At 41.8% G+C, this 25582-nt stretch overlaps 2 protein-coding genes across 2 annotated transcripts in view; both read left to right on the top strand.

Annotated features, from left to right (window-relative positions):
• stat2 (signal transducer and activator of transcription 2) overlaps positions 1-2013 on the top strand; it is an 82736-nt gene extending 80723 nt beyond the window's left edge. Inside the window, exon 25 of the mRNA XM_060920224.1 lies at positions 1881-2013. Within this exon, the coding sequence (XP_060776207.1) occupies positions 1881-1909 (29 nt within the window). The 3' untranslated portion in view covers positions 1910-2013. The remainder of the gene's footprint in view (positions 1-1880) is intronic.
• LOC132885509 (uncharacterized) lies at positions 1969-6210 on the top strand. Its single transcript, XM_060920225.1, has 5 exons — positions 1969-2111; positions 4180-4370; positions 4557-4650; positions 5232-5431; positions 5981-6210. Exons 2-5 carry the CDS (start codon positions 4190-4192, stop codon positions 6172-6174), a joined length of 669 nt encoding a protein of 222 aa, XP_060776208.1. The 5' UTR covers positions 1969-2111; positions 4180-4189; the 3' UTR covers positions 6175-6210.
• The last annotated feature ends 19372 nt before the right edge of the window (positions 6211-25582 follow it).

The raw sequence follows: 25582 nt of genomic DNA, 5'->3' as shown, positions 1-25582 counted from the left end.
AATTGCAAAACTGCAACAATTAGCATCCTCAAATCCCATGTGATTAAAAAATTTTATTAAAGGAAAGGTGATGGAACACAATGGTAATAATGCCTCTGTCCCAACTTTTTTGAGTGTGCTGCATCAAATTCTAACTTTGTTTATACTTACAAAATATAATTAAGTTGGTCAGTAAAACTATTGAAAATCTTTTCTTTGTACTTTTGTCAGTTAAATAAAAGTGCACGTGAATTAACAAACCGCAGATTTTTGTTTTTATTGAATTTTGGAAAATATCCCAACTTTTCTGGAAATGGGATTAGTAGAAGAGAACTGTGGAATGTTTCTCTTTACATTGTGGTGGTTTTGTACTGCTTCTGTCAGGTGTGTTGGCTGAAAATAATTTGAGTGTGTAAACTTTATGGGTAAAATGTACTACACTCCTGCTTGATCTAATTTTGTATTTTACAGTCCAATATGTCTTTTTTTATGAAGCAGTAAACTCTATATGACTTCTCTCTCTCTCTCTCTCTGTGATTAACACCTGGTCAAAGATCTAGCTCACAAAAATCACATGATGATCATAACATACATTTAAAGCACTTGAGAACTGAGTGATATTCTAGTTTTTTTTTTCTATCAGAAAGCCTTCCAATTTAAACCCTTTTTGGAAGCTGAGAATCTTTTATGATCAAAAGTTTATAAAAGAAACTGAATTAAAAGCCATTTCTCTCTCTCTCACACACACACACACCATACATTGTGTTAAGTCCATCCATCCATCCATCCATCCATTATCTGTAGCCGCTTTATCCTGTTCTACAGGGTCGCAGGCAAGCTGGAGCCTATCCCAGCTGACTACGGGCAAAAGGCGGGGTTCACCCTGGACAAGTCGCCAGGTCATCACAGGGCTGACACGTGTTAAAGTCAATTAAGATATTTATTTTCATAAGAGGTCATTTCACAATAATAGGTAACGTTTATTTAGCTGATTTATTTCAGCTTTGATTTACTATATCAGATTCAAAATCTGTTGTGCGCACAAAAATGTTCAATTCCCTGTTGGTTGAAAAGGGATATCAGATACAGACATAGAAAAATTTGCTGATACCTTTCCATGAAAAAAGAAGAACCCACAATTTTCTCTGAAATAATTTGAAACTGACAAAATTGATTAGCATTCTATTTTGGAATGAAAGATGAAATTTAAAAAAGGGTGCAGCTTGGTGTTTTATTTAAAACAATACAAGCAGAAATGGCTCTATTTTGTTTTCGAAATGTATTGCCATCATCAAATAGCAGTATTAGAAAAGTGGACAACATTTCTGATCGTTTTCTTATTTTGTAATATTCATTTATTCCTTTATTGAATTTCATTTGACTGATCCTATATTTTACCCGGAAGTAAATTACACCGCCTGGCTCGCGCTCACTCATGTCTCACTTACAACACACGACGACGACGATAGATCGACCTCCAGCGAGTTCATGGATCATGGATGCTATGCAGTACATGCTCTTCAAAGGCCCTAAACGGGTGAATCTACATGAAGAAGACATGTCAACACACAAAATTGCAACTATTTTTGAGGTAAGGTTAATAATAAAAACACCGCTTTCTTAGGCTGCATTTGCTAATAACAGGACTGTGCAGTTTGCATAGCTACAAGCGTGTTTCCCTCTATGGTCGTAGGCTAGCCGCTATGTTACAGAAACGGGATGCATTAAAATCGGTTACATGTAGGTATTTAATTGTTTTCAAGCTTATGGTATGCGCCTGCTAGACGGTACAGCTGCGTATCACAAATGAAATCATGACGTTTTATTGAGGTGTATGTGTAGGTACTGTGCTACGTACACTCTGGTGACATTGTGTGTGTGTGTTTTTTTCTATGTTGAAGGTTTCACCATCATCTGTGTTTCTCACTGATGCTTCTAACATGGCTGTGTTTCTGTCGAACGGGTACTTCAGCTCGGTGGATTTGACCCCCCGAGCCCAGTACGGGGTGCACGGAGCAGCCTCCGCCCCAACCACGCTTTGCCTTTGCTCGTCAAGGTGCCAGTGCATCCTCCACTTCAAGTGCATCAGCAGGCCTACCCCCAAGGGCCACACAGTCAAAATCATATCAGAGGTAAGTTGCAGTGGTCAGATAAAACTTTAGTTTAAAGTTTTAGTTTTAAGTAATTTCATTGTTTTTAGGGATGTCAGTAGTTTTCAATGTTACAGTTCAATTTCAATGTCTGGGTAATCTTGAGTAATGTTTAACCAGAAAAGACCTGCTATACCTAATTACGGTAACTAAGACAATCAGGCCTGTGTGGTAAAAGAGCCACCCCTACTCAAAACAGGATGTTGACTGTATATCTGTGACGAATCTCAGTCATCCAGGTACATAGTAATCTGTGGTTGGTTGAAGAGAGCAACTGGACTTGCTTGAAGATTCTTGAAAACGTTTCGCCTCTCATCCTAAAGGCTTCCTCAGTTCTGTCTGACTAAAGGGAGTATCCAGTATTTATCCTCTCATGGATCACCATAGAATCAGAATGCTGATGGCTGCATTGTTGTCTGGACAAACAGACAAGGACCCAAGAGCACAAGTTAAATGTTGAATTTATTGATAGCAGGGGAAAGGGAGTATGTGTGAAGTTCAGTGGCAAGAAGACTGAGAGGCAGGGATGGCTGGTGACGTCTGAGGTCTCCCATCCAAGTACTAACCAGGCCCAGCCCTGCTTAGCTTCTAAGATCAGACAGGATCAGGCGTTGTCAGAATAGTTTGGCTACAAGCTGACAGCCCTTGGTGTTCAGGCAGTCTCTCCGCAGGCAGACAGGACAGCATGCCAGACAGGAGTTTGGGAACAGGCTGAAACACAGTCTCACAGGTCAGGTAGCGAGAATGGAGACAGAAATGCAGGGTCAGGTTACCAGGGCTGAAGAGTTGACGGAGTCAATGCCTTGAAAGACGATCTAACACTGAAGCTTGGGAGGACTGCAGTTTAAATACACACAGGGAAGGGAGCAGGTGATAGGCAACAGCCAATGACGGCCACTGAAAGTCAAATGAGAGTTAATGATGGTAAGTGACAGCAGGTGAGCCTGATGGGGAAGGAGCATGCGGGCGTGGCAGGTAATACTGAGTGGAGAGGAGTGGAATGTAAACTGATGAGAGGAAACCACAGGTAGGACCATGACAATTGTAGGTGGCTGATAAAAGATGTCATAGACACCCACCTCTTCAAGCAAGTCCAGTTACTCTCTTCAACCAACCACAGATTACTATGTACCTGGATGACTGAGATTCGTCACAGATATGTTTCTACGCACTTTGGGATGAGATCCCTTCGACTGGTGCGGGAGTATGAGAGGACTTCCAGAAAACTGGCAGACATTTTAGCCAGAGAGGATCGTTCATTTTGTCAACCTGGAACGACCATCACTGAACAGAGGTGGGTGTCTATGACATCTTTTATCAGCCACCTACAATGCAGCCATCAGCATTCTGATTCGGATTCTATGGTGATCCATGAGAGGATAAATACTGGATACTCCCTATTAGTCAGACAGAACTGAGGATGCCTTTAGGATGAGAGGCAAAACGTTTTCAAGAATCTTCAAGCAAGTCCAGTTGCTCTCTTCAACCAACCACAGATGTTGACTGTACTACAGTTAAGTGCCTTCTTCATCATTTTTCTGCCATTTATTCAGCAAATGTGAAAGAATATTGGATCATAACAGGCCGTTTTACATGACTGATGAAGCCTTCTCTAAATTGTGCATTGCTATGCACCCCTATACCAAAGATTTCAATATGATAACCAAGATAAATCATTCTACTCGTCACCAATGCAACAAAGTGGAATTCCGGTCTCCTAAATGGGCTTCACTTTTTAAAATTTCCCCATTAAACTCCATTCATTCTGAACCCCTGCTAGTCTCCTAAAGGGGCACGGCAGCTCATAGACATGGCAGCTTAGAACCTTACGTCATACTGATTCTGGAAAAAGTTCCTTATGAACTGTCTCCTCTTTAAATAAATTTTGATTGATTGAATGTTAATTTGTCATAAATTATACACACAATTTTACCAGTTAACCTAATTGGCAGTGAATTTTTCTCATGTTGTCTTATGCATTGTTGTAGTTTCACAGCCTTGGAAGTAAATGAGTATCTACTAATATGTCACCCCTTTGAATATATTCTAGATCTGTGTTCATGGCTGAGCTTGTCAACGGCAGGTTGCAACCCAACAGAATGCTGGTGATCAGATTCCTGGAGGGGGATGCCACAGTTCAGGGCATTCTTGCCAAAGTGCAAGATGCCCTAGGGGCCTATGACCCCCTGATCCTGACTGATGGGCAGGGAAATGAAATACTGGACTCAGAGGGAACCAGAGGTATTATACAAAAAAAAAACAAAAACTTTTGCCTTTGTAGTGTAGATCAGGGGTCCTTAAATGTTTTGGTGATGACTAAAAAAAAGTACTGGGTCATTTCAGTGGAAAAAATAGATCTTTTTCTTATCTGATTGCCTATACATCCATAGATGTATCTAAAATACTATTCCTGTGTCCTCTCTATAGGCTCCATATACTGGAAGCAAAATGCGAGAAAAATTCTTGCCCTTCCGGAGATGCACTTCGCTGAACTAAAATCAGGGAAAAGAAGGAAATCAAGGTAAGTACCCTTAATCAAAGAACTGTCAAAAAATGTAAATGTTGTTTTTAAAACATAGTTCGGGAGGAAGCCCGTGGAATGATTGACAGCTGTCTTACCTTCTCCCGCCTTCTCAGAGATTTAATCCCTCCTGCTCATTCACCTGTCATGTGTGAAGGCTTCTTGAATTTTCCCACCTCCTCCCCTTACTCCTCCATTTCACTAGTGGTCCCACTCTACCATCCCTCTATACACACGGGGGTGCGAGCGGATATCACTTTAAGCATCCCGGGACCAAGGCCAGCTACCATGCCAAACGTGCTTTTACTGTACACCAAGCACTAAAGGGCAAACTAGTGAAACGAAGGGTTCAGATGCAAAACCCTCTAAGTGCATTTGTGATAAGTTTACAAAAAATAGTTTCTATAAATGTAGTTAACTTCAAATCAGTCCATTTTATTTTGTTTGGGCTTGACATGCTGTGCTTGATTATAACATTTAAGTGGCTTTTTGATTGAGATTACTTGAGGACAATATAATTTAAAAACTATATATTTAGAGTTTTGTAATGTTTCTTCTTCAAATATTGTTCTTGTTTTTAGCCGAAATGATGATGCAATGGGCCTCCAAGAGGCGTATGAAAAAATTGAAGAGGTGGTTATGGCGGCCCAGTCCCTCACAGATGTGACCGATGCTATCAAAAAACTCTCCAAGCTGGCCATCGAATCCAGAAGTACACATATCTTGACTGAGGAACAAGCTGAAGATATCAGAGCCGCATTCAGCTGCTGTGTGTGTAAAGGTACAGTATGTTGTCACATTTTCAAACAGGCTAGTTCCCCTAAATGCTGGCGTGTTCCTTAACCCATTTAATCCCAGCGATCACATTAGTGACCAACTTTTTTTCCTGTCTTTTGGAAGCTCCAGAGTGGTTTCTATTAGGTTTAAATGGCAACTTTTTCTTTAAAATTGAACAATAGACTTTCTAGATTAACCTGTGTCAAAATCATGTGACCAGTATGAAAGGTCAACTGACCAGATCACCTAACTTTGTGTGTGCCTTTAAAGGAGAAATATCTTCCTGAGACCTCTATAAAAGAAGTTAATTTAAATATTAAATATGCATACAAAACTATCAAATTTGGTACATATACATACAGTATATGGGGTTCATTTCTGATATACTGTATGTTTAAACTTATACTCCTGTGTATATATTGTGCTCCTGTCTATATATTGTGCTGAAGTAGAACCATACCCGTGGCCCTAAAACCCTGAACCGTACCGAACCGTAGGCACATTGTACTGTTGCATCCCTGGTGTCTAATTATTTTTTGTCTCTGTCTTGCAGGGCCAGTGATGGACCCAATGCTGGCAACTTGCTGCAGGGCAATCCTTGGATGCAAAACCTGCATCACACGGTCACGGCACACAAGTAACGAATGCGTAAGATGTAGGGCAGACAACCTAGCCTTGAATTTGGTGGAGGTGTCTGGGCTTTCTGAGGCCCTGAATGCCTTAGAAGTAATTATTAAGGTGGACTAAACACCTTATATGTTATCTGCCAATGTTCATTTGTAAGCCAAAGGATATTTTTATCCTAAGTAAAGTAAAAAAGAGAAAGTAAAAGAGAAATACTTTAAAAAGACTTATTTTATGTTTACATGTTTATACGAGTTTTTTACTTTTTTGTCTAGCAGCTTTTTGCAAAACACTGCCATGTTGGAGGCATCCGTGAGAAACAGTTGATGGTTAAACCTTAAAAAAAACCACACATTGTTTAGTTGATTTTCTTTATTGATAATGAAAGAGAAAGTAAAAGAAATACTTTAAAAAGACACATTTTGTGTTGACATGTTTATAAGAGTTTATTTTTTTAGTTTTTTGTCGAACAACTTTTTGCAAAACTTTGTTATTCAGCTGAGCAAACACTGCCATGTTGGAGGCATCTGTGAGAAACAGTTGGTGAAACCTTGAACATAACAAAAAATGTAAGGTTTCATCTCATTATCTCTAGCCGCTTTATCCTGTTCTACAGGGTCGCAGGCGAGCTGGAGCCTATCCCAGCTGACTACGGGCGAAAGGCGGGGTTCACCCTGGACAAGTCGCCAGGTCATCACAGGGCTGACACATAGACACAGACAACCATTCACACTCACATTCACACCTACGCTCAATTTAGAGTCACCAGTTAACCTAACCTAACCTGCATGTCTTTGGACTGTGGGGGAAACCGGAGCACCCGGAGGAAACCCACGCGGACACGGGGAGAACATGCAAACTCCACACAGAAAGGCCCTCGCCAGCCCCGGGGCTCGAACCCGGACCTTCTTGCTGTGAGGCGCCAGCGCTAACCACTACACCACCGTGCCGCCCCAAAAATGTAAGGTAAATTGTAAAAATAAAAAAGCACATCGTGAACTTCTCATCTCATCTCATTATCTCTAGCCGCTTTATCCTTCTACAGGGTCGCAGGCAAGCTGGAGCCTATCCCAGCTGACTACGGGCAAAAGGCGGGGTACACCCTGGACAAGTCACCAGGTCATCACAGGGCTGACACATAGACAACCATTCACATCTACGGTCAATTTAGAGTCACCACTTAACCTGCATGTCTTTGGACTGTGGGGGAAACCGGAGCACACCCACAACATGCAAACTCCACACAGAAAGGCCCTCGCCGGCCCCGGGGCTCAAACCCAGGACCTTCTTGCTGTGAGGCGACAGCGCTAACCACTACACCACCATGCCACCCAAGCTGCTTCGTGACAATGTTTATTGTTAACAGCGCTTTACAAATAAACTTGACTTGACCAGTGCATAAACTCACCACTCTTTAGCAACTCTTTTTTTTTTTTTTTTGTGGTGTTTTCTCTGACCTAAGCTTCAGTTAATGTTCACAATGTTCAAACATCAGAATTGGAAAAATTGTGATCTCAAGTGTGGACTTTCACTGTGGTATGGGTGTTGGTTTGATCCAGATGGACTGGTTTGAGTATTTCAAAAACTGCTGATCTCCTGGGGTTTTCACACACAACAGTATCTAGAGTTTACACAGAATGGTGCGGAAAACAAAAAAACATCATGTGACGGTTCTGTGGGTGGAAACAAAAGCCTTGTTGATAAGAGAGGGTCAGAGGGAAATGGACAGATTGGTTCGAGCTTTTTTTTTTTGCCAGGAAGGATATAGTAACTCATATAATCACTCTTTACAACCATGGTGAGCAGAAAACCATCTCAGCATGCAACAGAAAACAGAAGAACACTTTGGGTTCCACTCCTGCAGCCAAGAACAGGGATCTTAGAATCAACAAGTTCCTATTAGAGTGGCCGCTGAGTGTATCTGTGTTTGCCACATCAGTTCCTTGTAAACAACTTTTTCAAAGGCTGATTAAGTGGGGGGGGGAGTTTCCAACACAATTGCTTTGAATGATTCTGGATTTCATGAGGCTTCATTTCTTCCATCACAAGTTTGTACAGATACTCATGGTAACTTCGGTTATTTTAAAATTGCTCCTAAGGAGGAACCAGACTTGCACAGTTCCCCCCCCCCGAGCTGAGTTCCTTGGAGTTTCCCAGAAGTGTCAAGTGCGAAAGGCACTGACTCCAACAGTGGCAACTGGCTAGTCAGCAGCTTCTAAAAGTGAGCACATCAGTTTCTGGGATCTTCCAGACTGTTTAAAGAGATGTAACGTATGCAAACTTCTGACCCACTGAAATTGTCATCTCATCTCATTATCTGTAGCCGCTTTATCCTGTTCTACAGGGTCGCAGGCAAGCTGGAGCCTATCCCAGCTGACTACGGGCGAAAGGCAGGGTACACCCTGGACAAGTCGCCAGGTCATCACAGGGCTGACACATAGACACAGACAACCATTCACACTCACATTCACACCTACGCTCAATTTAGAGTCACCAGTTAACCTAACCTGCATGTCTTTGGACTGTGGGGGAAACCGGAGCACCCGGAGGAAACCCACGCGGACACGAGGAGAACATGCAAACTCCACACAGAAAGGCCCTCGCCGGCCACGGGGCTCGAACCCGGACCTTCTTGCTGTGAGGCGACAGCGCTAACCACTACACCACCGTGCCGCCCCCACTGAAATTCTGATATAGTGAATTAAAGCTGAAATAAATCTGCTCTAAACAAAGTACACACCCTAATTGACTTGTCAAAAGAAATGTATGATAACGTGAAATGTGTGGAATTGTGAAAAACTAAGATTGAATATCTTTAGCCTGTGTGTGTGTGTGTGTGTGTGTGTGTGTGTGTAAACTTTTGGCATCAGCTGTATAAAGGCATTTTAGTTTTGTTTGGAAGTGTGGCAAAGAACCTAATTACCCCTGAGAAGTGTTTGTACAACCCCATTTCCAGAAAAGTTGGGATATTTCCAAATGCAATAAAAACAAAAATTTGTGATTTGTTAATAATAATAATAATAATAATAATAATAATAAGTTCAATTTATATAGCGCCTTTCAAAAAACCCAAGGATGCTTTACAATTATAGACAAAGAAAAAATAATAACAATAAAAAATAATAAATAAATAATAAAAAATAAAAGTAAAAAGTCCACCAAGTAGGGGTCAAGATGTAATTCCCGTGGTGTAGCAGAAACAGTCCCACCAAAAGGCGCATGAAAACGAGTCCCACATCTCCAGCACCGCCGCCGTGACGCCGTCAGCCACATCGCTCGAACACCACGCCGTGGATCCACAAAGCGAGCACAGAAGCTCCGCCACGCAGAGCGCTGGTGTGTCCCAAACCGCCTGCACAGCCGCCGCGACGCCACCGAGCAACATCGCTCGGAACATCACGCCAAGCATTAAAGCACAGATTGCTGGACAACCACGAATGTTAAATGAGCAACGAGCTCACTGCAGTCCACAGCTGGGAGCACAGGCATCACCCACGGCAAACCAAGGCCTAGAAGGAACCAACGCCCAAACTGGGTCCGGAGCTACCCCACAACCCGTGGACAAAGCACTCAAACAAACATCAAACTACACAAACACACAGAAAAAATAAATAAATAAAATGAAAATTGACAAAGAAAGAAAATAAAAATAAAATTAAAAAAAGCTCTGGCGAGAAGCGGCAGCCATAATGCGCACGACGTACTCTCAACCGGAAACGGAAACACATGAACCTTTATTTAACTGACAAAAATACAAAGAAAATATTTTCAAGAGTTTTACTGACCAACTTAATTGCATTTTGTAAATATAATCAAAGTTAGAAATTGATTCCTGCAACACACTCAAAAAAAGTTGGGACAGAGACATTATTACCGTTGTGTTACATCACCTTTCCTTGAATCACAAATTTTAATCATATGGGATCTGAGGATACTAATTGTTGCAGTTTTGCAATTGGAAGTTTTGTCCATTCTTTCTTGATACAAGACTTCAGCTGCTCAATAGTCCGTGGTCACCACTGTCTGATTCTCCTCTTCATGATGCGCCACACATTCTCTGTAGGAGACAGATCTGGACTGGCAGCAGGCCAGTCAAGCACATGCACTCTGTGTCTATGAAGCCACGCTGTTGTAGCCCTTGCAGAATGAAGCCTGGCATTGTCCTGCTCAAATAAGCATGAGCTTCCTGGGCAGAGACATTGCATTGATGAATATGTCTCTCTAAAATCCAAATATATACCCAAAAATATCAATGGTCCCTTCACACACATGCAGCTCACCTGTGCCATGGGCACTGATGTCCCCCCCATACCATCACAGATGCTGCTTTTACACCTTTCTCTGATAACAAACTGGATGCTCATGTTCACCTTTGGCACTGAGAACTCGACATCTGGTTTTCCTGAAAACGAGGTGAAATGTGACGCATCTGACCACAGCACACATTTCCACTGTCTTTTGGTCCATCTGAGATGAGTTCCGGCCCAGAGAACTCGGCGGTGTTTCTGTATAGAGTTGATGAATGGCTTCCTTCTTGTGTAATACAGTTTCAGGTTGCATTTCTGGATGTAGCGGTGGACTGTGTTAAGTGCCGACAGTTTTCCAAAGTCCTCCCGAGCCTATATGGCTATATTTGTCACATTAGCATAACAGTTTCTCAGACAGTGCCACCTGAGAGCTCGAAGGTCACGCCCATTCAACAGTGGTTTCCGACCCCACCCTTTACCCACTGAGATGTCTCCAAATTCCCTGAATATTTTCACAATATTATGGACTATGGATTTTGGAAAACCTAAAATCTTTTGTTAAGAAATTTTCTTTTTGAATTGACGAACAATTTTCTTATGAATTTTGGCACAAAGCAGTGAGCCACACCCATCCTTGCTTGCAAAGACTGAGCCTTTGGGGCTGCTCCTTTTAAACCCAATCATGTGACCAATTAACCTGCTTATTGTGGAATCTTCCAAAACAGTGTTACTTGAATGTCCTGTAAACTTTTCAGTCTTATTTTGCCTCCATCCCAACTTTTTTTGAGTGTGTTGCAGCACCAAATTCTAACTTTATTTATATTTACAAAATACAATTAAGTTGGTCAATAAAACAATTGAAAATCTTTTATTTGTCCTTTTGTCAGTTAAATAAAGGTTCAGAGGCGGCACGGTGGTGTAGTGGTTAGCGCTGTCGCCTCACAGCAAGAAGGTCCGGGTTCGAGCCTCGTGGCCGGTGAGGGCCTTTCTGTGCGGAGTTTGCATGTTCTCCCCGTGTCCGCGTGGGTTTCCTCCGGGTGCTCCGGTTTCCCCCACAGTCCAAAGACATGCAGGTTAGGTTAACTGGTGACTCTAAATTGAGCGTAGGTGTGAATGTGAATGGTTGTCTGTGTCTATGTGTCAGCCCTGTGATGACCTGGCGACTTGTCCAGGGTGTACCCCGCCTTTCGCCCGTAGTCAGCTGGGATAGGCTCCAGCTCGCCTGCGACCCTGTAGGACAGGATAAAGCGGCTACAGATAATGAGATGAGATGAGATAAAGGTTCACAGGAATTTAAAAAATCAGATTTTTGTTTTTATTGCATTTTGGAAAATATTGTAATTTTTCTGGAAATGGGGTTTGTACATAAACTAAGCTGTAAATGTGTCAAATCACATCTTTCAATGATGGAACTACTTTTTCAGAGGGAGGAATCTGTGCTAGTCATGTGTCTGATGGTGTACATCACAAAACCTTCAGGAAAGTATAACTACTTTGTACTGTATTTCTTCACTGTTGGAAAGTTAAGGTCCATAAGAACTGATCAGTCTCATCTGAATACTGACACTGTTCCTGTAGAATGGCTGCAGAGTTACATTTCTGTTTTATAGTGGCATACTTTAAATGCTTAACACCTTCCCTAAGACATCCATTACAAGCAAATTTGGTGGTTTTCTGTTCTTTTCTCAGTTCAGGGAAGTGATAATAAAATGAAAGAAAATACAGGCTACAAATAAAAACACAGGATGTATTTATTCATGTCAGTGGTTGTTCTGGGTGTTAAATTGTGGTTTGTTCTGCACACTAAGTGGAAAGGGAAATGATTGACAAAAAAGTAAATGAAGAAGTGTATCCAGCTCAGGAATGAGGAAGTGGTTGGAGCTATTAAAAAATACTGACAGTTGAGAGAGGTTGGAAAGTTTGTGATGAGACAACACAATACGTCATCATAACTCTCCATATTTTATTCCTTCCTCTTGTGCATATCACGTTCATAACTCATGTCTGATGCACTCATGTGTGTGTGTGTGTGTGTGTGTTCCAAAAGCATCCAGTGAGGAATTCACACACCCAAATCCTCAAAATGTCTTCCCTTTCACTGGAAATATATCTACTGTAGGTGTGGCAGATAGTGTTGGAGTGCCTGAGACCATTCTTCATCTCAAGACCACTTTTTGAAGGTCTCAGTCTCGTCTTGGAATCGAACGCATTTTTACTTGAGCTTGTCAAGGTCTCAGACATGGAGGACTCTGGATTTTATTTCAAGACTGGTCAGAAGACCACAACTGTGTGGATTTCACTAAACTGCCTGTGCACTGTCTGATTTATTTGTTAACATCGTTACTGTGATTGAATGTAAAACCTTATGCTTCAAATGCGACCAATAACATAACTCATTGCGAATTTGAAATTTTTGCTACTCTTAATGGCTGTCGCCCCTCCCCCGCTCCCTTCACACACACTGGTCTGATCCTGGTTTTGACTCGGTCTCACCTTGCCATGGTCTTGACTTGGTCTCAACCCCTCAATAACTTTGTATTGATACACTGGTCTTGGGCATGACCATGGTTTTGGTGTTGATTTCAGTGGTCTTGACTACAACACTAGTGGAAGAATTACTTTTACCATCCTGAACTTCATTATTTCATCCCCAACTGTTTTATACCTCTTAAACAACAGCCATTTACCAATTATTTAGTTACATTTAATGTTACATGTTAGTTCCTGTTGTCACGTACATTATAGCAGCGATAAACAGTCATTCCATCACCAGACCCCTTTTTTCCTCTATCTTTTGGAATAAATAAGACAAAAGAAATTCAGCTTGTATGATGTAGAGAACCCACAAAGAAGCATAAACTCTTTTGTCTTGAAGATGCCAGAAAACTTTCAGCTTTACCTCTGGCTGTGACAAAGCACTGACACTGGAGACTCCTTCCATAAACATTACATAAGCATGTCTGTAGAGAAAACTTCAAGATGTTTAAATCCATTTATAAGGTGTAGCATCCACAATACAAGTCCCTGTGAATGAGCTGTTGCTATAGAAACGCTAGCTTATATCTTCTTCTTCTTCTTCTTCTTTTGGCTGCTCCCGATTAGGGGTCGCCACAGCAGATCTTTCATCTCCACTGCTCTCTGTCTTCCGCATCCTTCTCTACCACACCTGCCACTTTCATGTCCTCTCTCACCACATCCATGATCTCCTCTTTGGCCTTCCTCGTTTTCGTGTGCCTGGCAGCTCCATCCTCAACATTCTCCTTCCAACATGCTCTGCATCTCTTCTCAGGATGTGCCCATACCATCTCAGTCTCATCTCTCTTCGCTTAATTCCCAAGCTCTCCACATGTGCTGTCCCTCTGATGTGCTCATTCCTTATCCTGTCCAACCTTGTCACTCCCATCACAAACCTTAACATCCTCAACTCCGCCACCTCCAACTTTGCCTCCTGTCTCTTCGTTAAGGGTACGGTCTCCAATCCATACATCACAGCTGGTTTCACTACTGTCTTATACATCTTACCTTTCACTTTTGCTGGGACTTTCCGATCACAAATGACTCCCGAAATCCTTCTCCAACTGCTCCACCCTGCCTGCACTCTCTTTCTCACCTCACTATCACAGCCCCCATTTTCCTGCACAGTTGACCCCAGGTACTTGAATTCAGCAACTTTCTTTACATCTACTCCTTGCAGCTTCACTACACTCTCATCCCCATTCTCATTGATACACATGTATCCTGTTTTGCTCCTGCTCACCTTCATTCCTCTTCATTCCAATGCATACCTCCATCTCTCCAAACCCAACTCAACCTCCTTTCTACTTTCACCACATATCACAATATCCTCCGCAAACATCATGTTCCATGGTGACTCTTGCCTCACTTCGTCCGTCAAGCTATCCATCACTATGGCAAACAAGAAAGGACTCAAAGCAGATCCTTGATGAAGTCCCACCTTCACCTTGAACCATTCAGTCATTCCAACTGCACACCTCACTGCTGTTTCACTGTTCTCATACATGTCTTGCACCACTCTAATATACTTCTCATTCACTCCACACTTTCTCATACAATACCATAACTCATCTCTCGGCATTCTATCGTATGCCTTCTCCAGGTCTACAAACACACAATGTAGCTTTCTCTGGCTTTCCCTGTACTTCCATTAACATTCTTAAAGCAAAACTTGCATCCGATGTGCTCTTCCTTGGCATAAACCCGTACTGCTGTTCACAGATTGCTACCTCTCTTCTTAATCTCGCCTCCAATACCCTTTCCCATAGCTTCATGGTGTGGTTCATCAATTTTATCCCTCTGTAATTACTGCAGCTCTGCACATCTCCCTTATTCTTGTATATTGGGACTAGCGCACTCTTTCTCCATTCATTCGGCATTTTCTCATTCTCTAAAATCTTATTAAACAATCTCATTAGGAACTCCACAGCCGTCTCACCCAAACATCCCCAAGCCTCAATCGGGATACCATCTGGTCCAACTGCTTTCCCAGTCTTCATTCTTTTCATGGCTGCCCTCACCTCATCCTTACTAACCAACTCTGCTTCCTGATTTGCTGTCTCCAATGAATCTGACCTTTTCTCTCTTGGATTCTCCTCATTTAATAAATCCTCAAAGTACTCTTTACACCTTCTTAATACACTCTCTTTGTTTGTCAGCACATTTTCATTTACATCTTTCATCACTCTTACCTGCTGTACATCCCTCGCTTCCCTGTTTCTCTGCCTAGCTAGTCTGTACAGGTCTTTCTCTCCTTCTTTGGTCTCCAGTCTTTCGTACAATTCCTGGTATGCATCTGCTTTCGCCTTTGCTACTGCTCTTTTTGCTTTCTGTCTCGTGTCTCTGTATAACCACCTGCGTTCCTCATCTCTCTGATCGTCCTAGTTCTTCTTTGCTAGCCTCTTCTCTTTTATAATTTCCTGCACTTCTTTGTTCCACCATCATGGCTCCTTGTCTTCCTTCCTCCTTCCCAATGACCACCCTAGCACCTTCCTTGCTCACTCTCTTACTAGTATAGCAGTAGTATCCCAATCTTCTGGCAGACTTCCATTACCACTCAATGCTCATTTCATTTCTTCCCTCAACTCCTTCTGATGTTCAACCTCTTTTAGTTTCCACCACTTAATCTTCGGCTCCACTATTTCACGCTTCCTCTTTTTCACTTTCAAGCTCATCCTGCACACGACCACTCGATGTTGTCTAGCTACACTCTCCCCTGCCATCACTTTACAGTCTCCAATCTCCTTCAGGTTACCCCTTCTGCAGAGTATGTAGGCCACCTGTGTAGATCTTCCTCCACTCTTAAACATGAAGTATGTATTGACTATTGCCAAATTCATCCTCTTTGAAAAATCAGCCACCATTTGCCCTTCCACATTTCTCTCTCTTACACCATATCTGCCCATCACATCATCTCCTCTGTTTCCCTCACCAACATGTCCATTGAAATCTGCTCCTATCAGCACACACTCCTCTCTCGGTATACTTTCTACCACTTCATCCATCTTTTCCCAGAAAGACTCTTTCTCTTCATTCTCATATCCAACCTGTGGGGCGTATGCACACACAACACTGATTACCACTCCTTGAATCTCCAACTTCATGCCTATCACTCTATCTGACACCCTCTTCACATCAATCACACTGTTGACCAACTCTCCCCTCAAAACAATACCAACACCATTTCCCTTTCCATCGACTCCATAATAAAACAACTTGCATCCACCTCCAATGTTCTTGGCCTTGCTTCCTTTCCACCTCGTCTCCTGCACACACAAAATGTCCAGCTTCCTTCTTTCCATCAGACCTGCTAACTCTCTCACTCTGCCAGTCATGTTCCCACATTCAGTGTTCCTACCCTCAATTCTAAGCTCCTTCCCTTCCAACTTTCACGCTCTCTCCTAACACACCTCCTCCTCTCTTTCTCCTTCTCCATTTTGGCACAACAGTAGTATACTTTCCACCGGCACCCTGTTGACCAACAGTACCAGAGGTGGTTGTTGTTAACCCGGGCCCCGACCGATCCGGTATGGTATTTCTCTTTTCAATCTGCATGTTAGATTTGGCACAGTTTTACACCGGATGCCCTTCCTGATGCAAACCTCTTCAATTTATCCGGGCTTGAGACCGGCACCAAGAGTACGCTTATGCACCCCCAGGGGCTGGATTAGAAACGCTAACGTATATAACGTATCAAATATATTTATTTCGATGACACAGTTTTCACCTGCACTTTGTCCTTCATGTTGGAGTTTCTTGCTTGCTCTGAGAGCTGTGCCCTGATTGGTCAGGTGATAAAAACTTCATAAACGCTGTTGTAAAGAAAGAAAGAAAGAAAGAAAGAAAGAAAGAAAGAAAGAAAGAAAGAAAGAACACCATGTGTAAAAGCATTCTGGTGATTTTGTAAAGAACCTACTGTCACTATGGTAACTGCTACAGAAACTTGATTAGACACCTGGATGAACTCTAGAGGGAAAAAAACCCTCATAAGTAAAATGCTAACGACAAGAAATTGATCCAGACCCTAAACCTGAGCTGTATATTATTATGCTGATCTTTACATAAGAAAGATTTTAATGTTTAAGAGCAGCAGTACAGATGTTATTGCTCATTACAAGAACACTGATTGTGTGTTCAGGTTTATGATTGACTGTGATGCTGTTTAAATGGTTTAACGCTGGATGGTTATTACCATTGTTAACTCTGCTCAGTGACACTCCTTCAGTCCAGAATGGTTTGAACATATGTTGGGATAAGAGAAGAAAATAAAACAGTAAAATCTGCACCAGATAATATTTTCTGTCTTCTTCAGACTCTGTCCCAATCGAAACAAAATCACAAAAGGCTTTTACATGTAAATGAATTCGAACATTGCAGAAGTTACTTTTATTAAACTGGAACAATTATGAACAGGAATTGAACTGTAAATAAATATCAAATTTTACTGTGTTTTTTTTAGTGTACTGAAAGTTGTCCTATATTGTACAGATGCCTAGACTTCCACTAAAAAAAGTAAAAAAGTAAAAAAAAAAAAGTTTAATACAATACTAATCCAGTAATGTGTGCCGTGAGATGACCACTAGAGGGCAGTACATCCACATGTGTTCAGGATCACGTGGCCTATTGACAGCATTACATACTACTCACACATGCACATAAATCATTCAGCCACCAAACCAAGGTACATTGAAACAGAAGAAGTGCAGTAATGGGAAAACTGGAAAACGCTCCCATTATAATAAAGTTGATCATGAAGTAAATAACGTATACCTAAAATCACAGCTGGTAGAGAATTAGGAATGTGCAGATGTGGAGTTGTGTCTTTTACAGAAAGAGGATGCATGCTTTTAATATTATTGAAACTAGATAAATTATCCCATCACTACTGAGTGATCCGTTAATGAATGAGGTCCTAAAGGCCTATAGGCAGCTAATTTCTTCTCAGCTGATCTACAAAGGTGTAAAGCATTTAAGTAATTTTACTTTGTTAATTAAGTGACATTTTAGGAGACTTGTACTTTATCTGATTGTATATAATATTTCCATGAAAACACATACCTCGAAAAGTGAAAATACACACAGTATATACAGTGCTCAGCGTAAATGAGTGCACCCTCTTTGAAAAGTAACATTTTAAACAATATCTCAATGAACACAAACAATTTCCAAAATGTTGACAAGACAAAGTTTAATATAACATCTGTTTAACTTATAACGTGAAAGTAAGGTTAATAATATAAACTTAGATTACACATTTTTCAGTTTTACTCAAATTAGGGTGGTGCAAAAATGAGTACACCCCACAACAAAAACTACTACATCTAGTACTTTGTATGGCCTCCATGATTTTTAATGACAGCACCGAGTCTTCTAGTCATGGAATGAACAAGTTGGCGATATTTTGCAACATCAATCTTTTTCCATTCTTCAACAATGACCTCTTTTAGTACTAGATGTAGTAGTTTTTGTTGTAGGGTGTACTCATTTTTGCACCACCCTAATTTGAGTAAAACTGAAAAATGTGTAATCTAAGTTTATATTATTATCCTTACTTTCACGTTATAAGTTAAACAGATGTTATATTAAACTTTGTCTTTTCAACATTTTGGAAATTGTGTTCATTGAGATATTGTTTAAAACGTTACTTTTCAAAGAGGGTGTACTCGTTTACGCTGAGCACTGTATATATATAAGACCATCCTACCGGTACAACCAATACTATGTTACAGCTGCGAAACATGGACGTTACATCAAAGACCAAGAGTAAGGTGCAGAAATGAGAATTCTCTGAATGATCAAGGGTGTAACCAAACTCGACAAAATCAGGAATTAAAAAATTTGACAAGAAGTGGGGGTAGAGAGTGTTCTCACTTTTGTGGAGCATGCCCAACTCAGATGGTTTGGTCATATGCCATAGGTGCTGAAGAAGGCAACTGGACTTGTTTGAAATCCTTGAAGACATTTCACCTCTCATCCGAAAGGCTTCTTCAGTTCTGTCTGACTAGTGAGGAGTTCCAGATATTTACCAAAAGTCAAGTCAAGTCAACTTTATTGTCAAATATGCTATACATGCTCGACATACAGCACAGATGAAATATCAGTCCTCTCTGACCCACGGTGCAAACTGGCAATGCAATAAATAAAAATAGAATAATTGAAAAAAAACAAACAATATAAACAGTATAAACACTCTAGATATGAACTAGACTAAACACTCAAACAATATAAACAGTATAAATAAACAGTATAAACACTAGATAAGAACAAGACAGACTAAACACTCAAACAGACAATATAAACAGTATAAAACACTCTAGATATTAACTAGACTAAACACACACACACACACACACACACACACACACACACACACACACACACACACACACACACACATAAATTGGTACAAATAACCAAACAGTCAAGGGCACTTGAGGTATAGCAGGTAAACATGAAACATGAAATAAGCAAAATAAACAAACTAGCAGTTGTTAAGGTGAGGTAGTGCGGAATAGTGCAAATGAGCGAGGTAAAGTGAGATGTGCGGTCCCTGAGTTCAGTGTGTTAATGAACAATGAGATGTATGTATGTGTGTGTGTGTGTGTGTGTTGGGGGGGGAACTGTGAGGATGACATGTCAGATGCAGATGCTGAAGGGGGGGCAGGGGGTGTGTGGGCAGAATCTGTGGCAGGGGGCAGAGGGGGAAGGAGGGGCAGAACAGGGAGGGAGTTGAGCCTCCTGACCGCCTGGTGAAAGAAACTGTTCTTGAGCCTGCTGGTTTTGGCCCAGAGACTCCGCAGTCTCCTCCCCGACGGCAGCAGGCTGAAGAGGCTGTGAGATGGGTGGATGGCTTTGCGGGTGAGGCGGGAGTTATAGATATCCATAAGAGAAGGAAGAGAGACACCAATGATCTTCTCAGCTGCTCTCACGATGCGCTGCAGAGTCTTGCAGCAGGACACGGTGCAGGCGCCGTACCACACGGTGATGCAGCTGGTCAGGATGTTCTCAATGGTGCCTCTGTAGAATGTGTGCATGATGGGGGCCGGGACTCTTGCTCTCCTCAGTTTGCGGAGGAAGTACAGACGCTGTTGGGCTTTTTTGGCCAGTGATGCGGTGTTGTTGTTCCAAGCAACCCTAATGAGAGTCGTTGAGGTCAAATGGGTCGTTGACCCTCTCAATCATTCTATAAGTCGTTAGGGTCCCTGGAGGCCAGGTTTGAATGGTGTGAGCAGCCTAGAGGGTTGTTAGGGTGATCTGTGGGTTGTTGGCTCTCTTTGCCGTCATGTGAGTCATTGAAGTCAGCTGAGTCTTGGTGTAAATGTGTATTCAGTTTTCTGAGAAGTGTGCCAAGGACTGCATTGTAGGTGGCTGATAAGTGGTGTCTCAGGCCCTGTCCACACGGCAACGGCAACGAGATGTTATTTAAAAATATATCGCGTCCAAATGGGCAATGATCAGTAAAATATCAGGTCCATATGGCAACGCAACGCTTGCTGAAAACGATGCAATACACATGCCACACCTCTAGGGGCGCTGTAAGACGGTCCCTTCGGAGACACCAGAACAATAGAAGAAGTAAAGACGCATGCGCATAAACTATTATGCGTGAGACTTCATATTAGCCACAAAGTCAGGAAAATCTGTTCGTAAAATTACATTATAATGACCAAATACAATGAAAAGTATTTTTCCAGTCTCACCTGTGAAAGGTAATCCCATGTGATCTCGTTTGGACGGCAAACCTGTTGGTACAGTTAAACGCAGCTAATCTTTATTCTCCGCTTTGACCTATCCAATATGGCAGCGAGGATGACGTATGATTCTACGCAGAAGGCGGCGTCTTTAATGGTCTGGAATAAATTGAATGCTACATGTTGATGGATTAATTTGTTGTTTCTCACCTGTGAAAGGTAATCCCATGTGATCTCGTTTGGACGGTAAACCTGTTGGTACAGTTAAACGCAGCACATGAATCTTTATTCTCCGCTTTGACCTATCCAATATGGCGGCGAGGATGACGTATGATTCTACGCGGAAGGCGGCGTCTTTAATGGTCCGGAATAAATTGAATGATGCACGTTGATGGATTAATTTGTTGTTTCTCACCTGTGAAAGGTAATCCCATGTGATCTCGTTTGGACGGTAAACCTGTTGGTACAGTTAAACGCAGCACATGAATCTTTATTCTCCGCTTTGACCTATCCAATATGGCGGCGAGGATGACGTATGATTCTACACGGAAGGCGGCGTCTTTAATGGTCCGGAATAAATTGAATGCTACACGTTGATGGATTAATTTGCTCTTCTACGCCCTTTTTGAGGAATGTATTGTAGCACTTAAACCAACATCTGAAGAGGTGAGATCGCTCCTTTTTTTCCCTATTTTTGCTGGTGGGATTGACTCTGCCCTAAGGGCAGAGTCTCTCTGTCTCTCTCTCTCTCTCTCACTTTGCACCATTACACAATAAATATTCACAGTGAAAATATTTTGTAAGCGCGTTTCATGAACCAAGTTATAGGATTTGTTGACAACTCGCATCGAGTTCGTTACACTTCTACCCGGCGTGAAGCACTCACAGTCATGTGGTTGTGACGTCATCGTAAACAAATCCGTTCTACTCATCCAGACGACTTCACAACGGCAACGTTGCCAGATCTTTCCACTCTGGAACCTGTTCTCAAAAAGATTGCGTTTTGGGCACCCAAAATGCCGGTGCCGTGTGGACGCCAGGCCTAAACGATAAGCAATTGTATCGGAGTCACCTGAATCCGTTGCCGTGTGGACAGGGCCTCAGACAACCTCCTCTATTCAGTCATGGATGTTCCAGGTTGACGAAGATGGCTTCTTTTACTCCTCTTTCAAACCACCAGTCTTCTCTGGCTAAAATGCATACAACACAGTCCTGAGATGAGTGTCCTGTTATTAAGATTAAGATAGACTGCAGAGCCCTGGCCTGAGGAACTGGCTGTCCTGTGTTGAGCCATGCACCTGTGAAGTGGTTGTTTCATTTCCCCAGTGTACAGGTCTGTGCATTCCTCACTGCATTGAATTGCATACACTACGTTGTCCTATTTGTGTCTGGGTATTCTGTCCTCAGGGTGGACCAGTTTCCATCTCAGAGTGTTGCTGGATCTGAAATGTACAGAGATGTTGTGTTTAGAGAGGAAGATCCTGAGTTTCTCAGATAGTCCAGAAATGTAGGGAATGACAATGTTCTTGCATTTGTTGATGTTTTCTTCCCTGTCCATTATGTTTCTTTTCCTGGTCTTGACAAAAGCCCAGTTAGGATACCCGCACTTCTGAAGTGCTTCCTTGATGCGTTTTTACTCCTGTTTGCCCTCAACCATTGTAGAAATGTTCTAGGCCCTGTGATGTAAAGTCCTAATGACCCCAAATTTGTGTTCCAGTGGGTGGTGAGAGTCAAATAGTAGGTACTGGTCTGTGTGTGTGGGGGTTCTGGTAGACCTCAATGCTAAGGCTTCTGTCTTGTTTGATGTGCATGCTGCAGTCTAAAAAGGCTAGGTTGTTTCCACTGACATCCTCCCAAGTGAAATTGATGTTGATATCCATTGCATTGATGTGCTCTGTGAAGGCTTCCACCTCATGGGTTTTGATTTTTACCCAAGTGTCATCCATATACCTGAACCAGTGGCTGGGAGCAACTCCTGAAAAAGTGGTCAAGGCTTTGTTTTCCACTTCCTCCATGTACAGATTGGCCACTACAGGGTATACTGGTGATCCCATGGTGCATCCATGCTTCCGTCTAGTTTGGCCCCTATATTTTTGTTTTATTAACCCTCTGGGGTTGAGTGCTTTGCTGGTGAAGTTTGGCAGGTTTAGAATGAGTAGGTCATGTATTTAGATAAATATCTTTGAGTTTTTATCATACAAACATGATAAACATATTAAGAGAAACTTTATACTTTACTATGTGCCCACTGCCAAATAATATTATTTTTTAAATTACCTAAATTAAATGAAACATAAAACTTGTCACCTTACTCAGTCACACTGGAGTCAGAGCACTAAGCACACACTTACAAATTCATAAAAAAGACTATTCACATGGAAATGGAATGATCATCACTTTCACTCTTTCGGTTTCAGTTGGTTTCTCTTTCATGATGGGAATGCACACCGTAAACAGGATAAAATCTGTCAGCTAAAGTTCAGGCTATTTGGAGGTAAAACTTCTTGTGAGATGGCACACGGATTTTATGTGCTTCAGATAATTCAGGACAGTGATTCAATTTCAGGACAGCGATTCAATTCATGATTCAGTTCAATCTTGAGAACTGTGACACTGAAGATGAGCGGTGCCATTTTTTTTTACACTTTGACTCGATCCAGCCGAAGATCAACTCAAGTAAGAGTAAATATTTATTTTATTTATTATGAGCATATCAGTTGATATGTGTGCGGTGTTGTGCATACACAGGAAAAATGACTGAGCAATTTTTCCAGAGTTAAAAGTATTTTCCTCAAAAATAGTTAATTTTGCTCTTCTTTGAGTTTAGAAAATAAAATTTGGAGTTGGTGTGGGAGCAAAATTATAGAGTAATTGTGTAACAGAGTTGATTGTGGCTCTGAACTGAGTAAAATAGTACAAGAGTTAATTTCAAGACACACTGAATAGAGTCAAATACCAAAATAAAGTCAAATACCAGATAAATGAAGTTGTTGTAAAAAGTGGTTTTAGAACTGTGTTGGATGTGTGAAAAAACATGACCTTACCCATTGGGATTTGACCTGATGGGATTAAGAGTTGATCTGATGGAATTAAGAGGTGGCAGTGGGAGGGGTTTTCACTCTTCTCATTGAATGGAATGGAATTTTTTTACTATTCTCATTGAATACCCCTCCCGCTGCCAACCCTTTATCACAAAACAATAGGACATACATTTTTTGATGGTCAGTTAATTGTCCAAATCAATGGAGCAGATTTAAGTTTTTGTGCTTGATCCATTCCTCAGACTGAACAGAATCACCTCAAGTGACCAAAACAGTTCAACACAATGGGTAAGGTCATGTTTTTTCACACATTCCAAAACCGTTCGAAAACTGCTTTTTACATCTTCATTTATCTGTTATTTTTTTAAAAGTACAATCATGACATACAAACGACAGAGATATTATTGTAGTTAAACTTGTGCTGAATATAAAAGTTATATGACTTTGAAAACACTGTTTAGATTTGTTGAAATTGATAACAAAATCAGTTCAAAATCATTAGAGCTCCAGAAAATACCCTCAGACCCCAAAGGGTTAAGGATAGGCTATATTGAGTGACACATTAGATTAGATTAGATTAGATTAGATTAGATTAGATTAGATTAGATTAGATTAGATAAAACTTTATTGATCCCTTTGGGTGGGTTCCCTCAGGGAAATTAAGATGCCAGCAGCATCATTACAGATAAACAGAGAAAAGAAATAGAAAAAACTTCTAGATAAATTAAAATAAATTAAGTATTTACATATACAAATATAAAAAGAATAAGATATGGGGAAGAGAGGAAGGGGAAGGGGGGAAGTAGGGGGGAAAAGGTGGGGAGAAGGGGGGCGGCGGCAGGAGAGATATTGCACTTTATAATGCACATTATATTGCACATTGTCCGGTATTGCTTATTGTCAGGCTAGGCTACTGCTCCTTCCCATCCTCTGTCCTCCTGTTACCCCTCCTCCCCCCCAGAGAGGAGTTGTACAGTCTGATGGCGTGAGGGACAAAGGAGTTTTTGAGTCTGTTCGTCCTGCACTTGGGAAGGAGCATTCTGTCACTGAACAGGCTCCTCTGGTTGCTGATGACGGTGTGCAGAGGGTGACTGGCATTGTCCATGATGTTCAATAGTTTGTCCATAGACCTCTTCTCTGCCACCGTCACCAGAGAGTCCAGCTTCATGCCGAACACAGAGCCGGCCTGCCTGATCAGTTTGTCCAGCCTGGATGTGTCCTTCTTGGATGTGCTGCCCCCCCAGCACACCATGGTGTAAAACAGGACTCAGACTAAGGAAGAGATGACAGTTGTTGGTCCCGAAGAGCCATAGGGAGTTTTTATTCCATGCGGCTCATCATAATCCCATGGCTGGGTATCCAGGTCAGGACAAAATATTAATTCATCTCATGGCTTGTTTCTGTTGCCCAGGGATTTGTGCCGATGTCCACAGGTGGTGTGCGACTTGTCGCCAATGCCAGCTAGTAAACCCAGCAGCTACGCTAAAAGCGCCATTGCACCCATTATCATTAATTGAGCTTTCCTTCCAAAGAATGGGCATGGATCTCATCGGGCCATTAGATTGATCTGCACACGGGTATGGCTTTGTGTTAGTCAAAGTGGGCTATGCAATGCAATATCCAAAAGCAGTGATTCTCTACAATATTGCTGCATATAATGTTGCAGAGGCACTCTTCCACATTATCTCCCGAGTCAGGATTCCAAAGTACACTGGGAGATAAACTGCTCATTTTACTGCCCACATCAATCTCAGAATTACTCACTAAGTGGCAAGGGCCCTTTGAGCTCACAGGGCAAATTGGGGAAGTTGACTCTGATGTCATGGGCACAGATAGAAGTGATGTATGTCAAATTTATCACTTCCATCTCCTGAAACTGTAGAGAGGGGAGGTTCCTGTGGCTCTGGTGATAGTAGTTCCAGCGAGGGTGGAGCTGGGACCTAAAAAATGCAGCCCAATTCACCTCGGTCCCCTGTGGAGACCATCTCTCACCAGGTTATTAGGTTGCAGGAGAAATTCTGCGATGTGTTCTTGCCCC

This window comes from Neoarius graeffei, chromosome 4, assembly GCF_027579695.1.
Source record: "Neoarius graeffei isolate fNeoGra1 chromosome 4, fNeoGra1.pri, whole genome shotgun sequence".
NCBI classification, from domain to species: domain Eukaryota; kingdom Metazoa; phylum Chordata; class Actinopteri; order Siluriformes; family Ariidae; genus Neoarius; species Neoarius graeffei.
The sequence above is the reverse complement of the archived record's forward strand: the minus strand, read 5'-3'. Positions and strand labels throughout refer to the sequence as shown.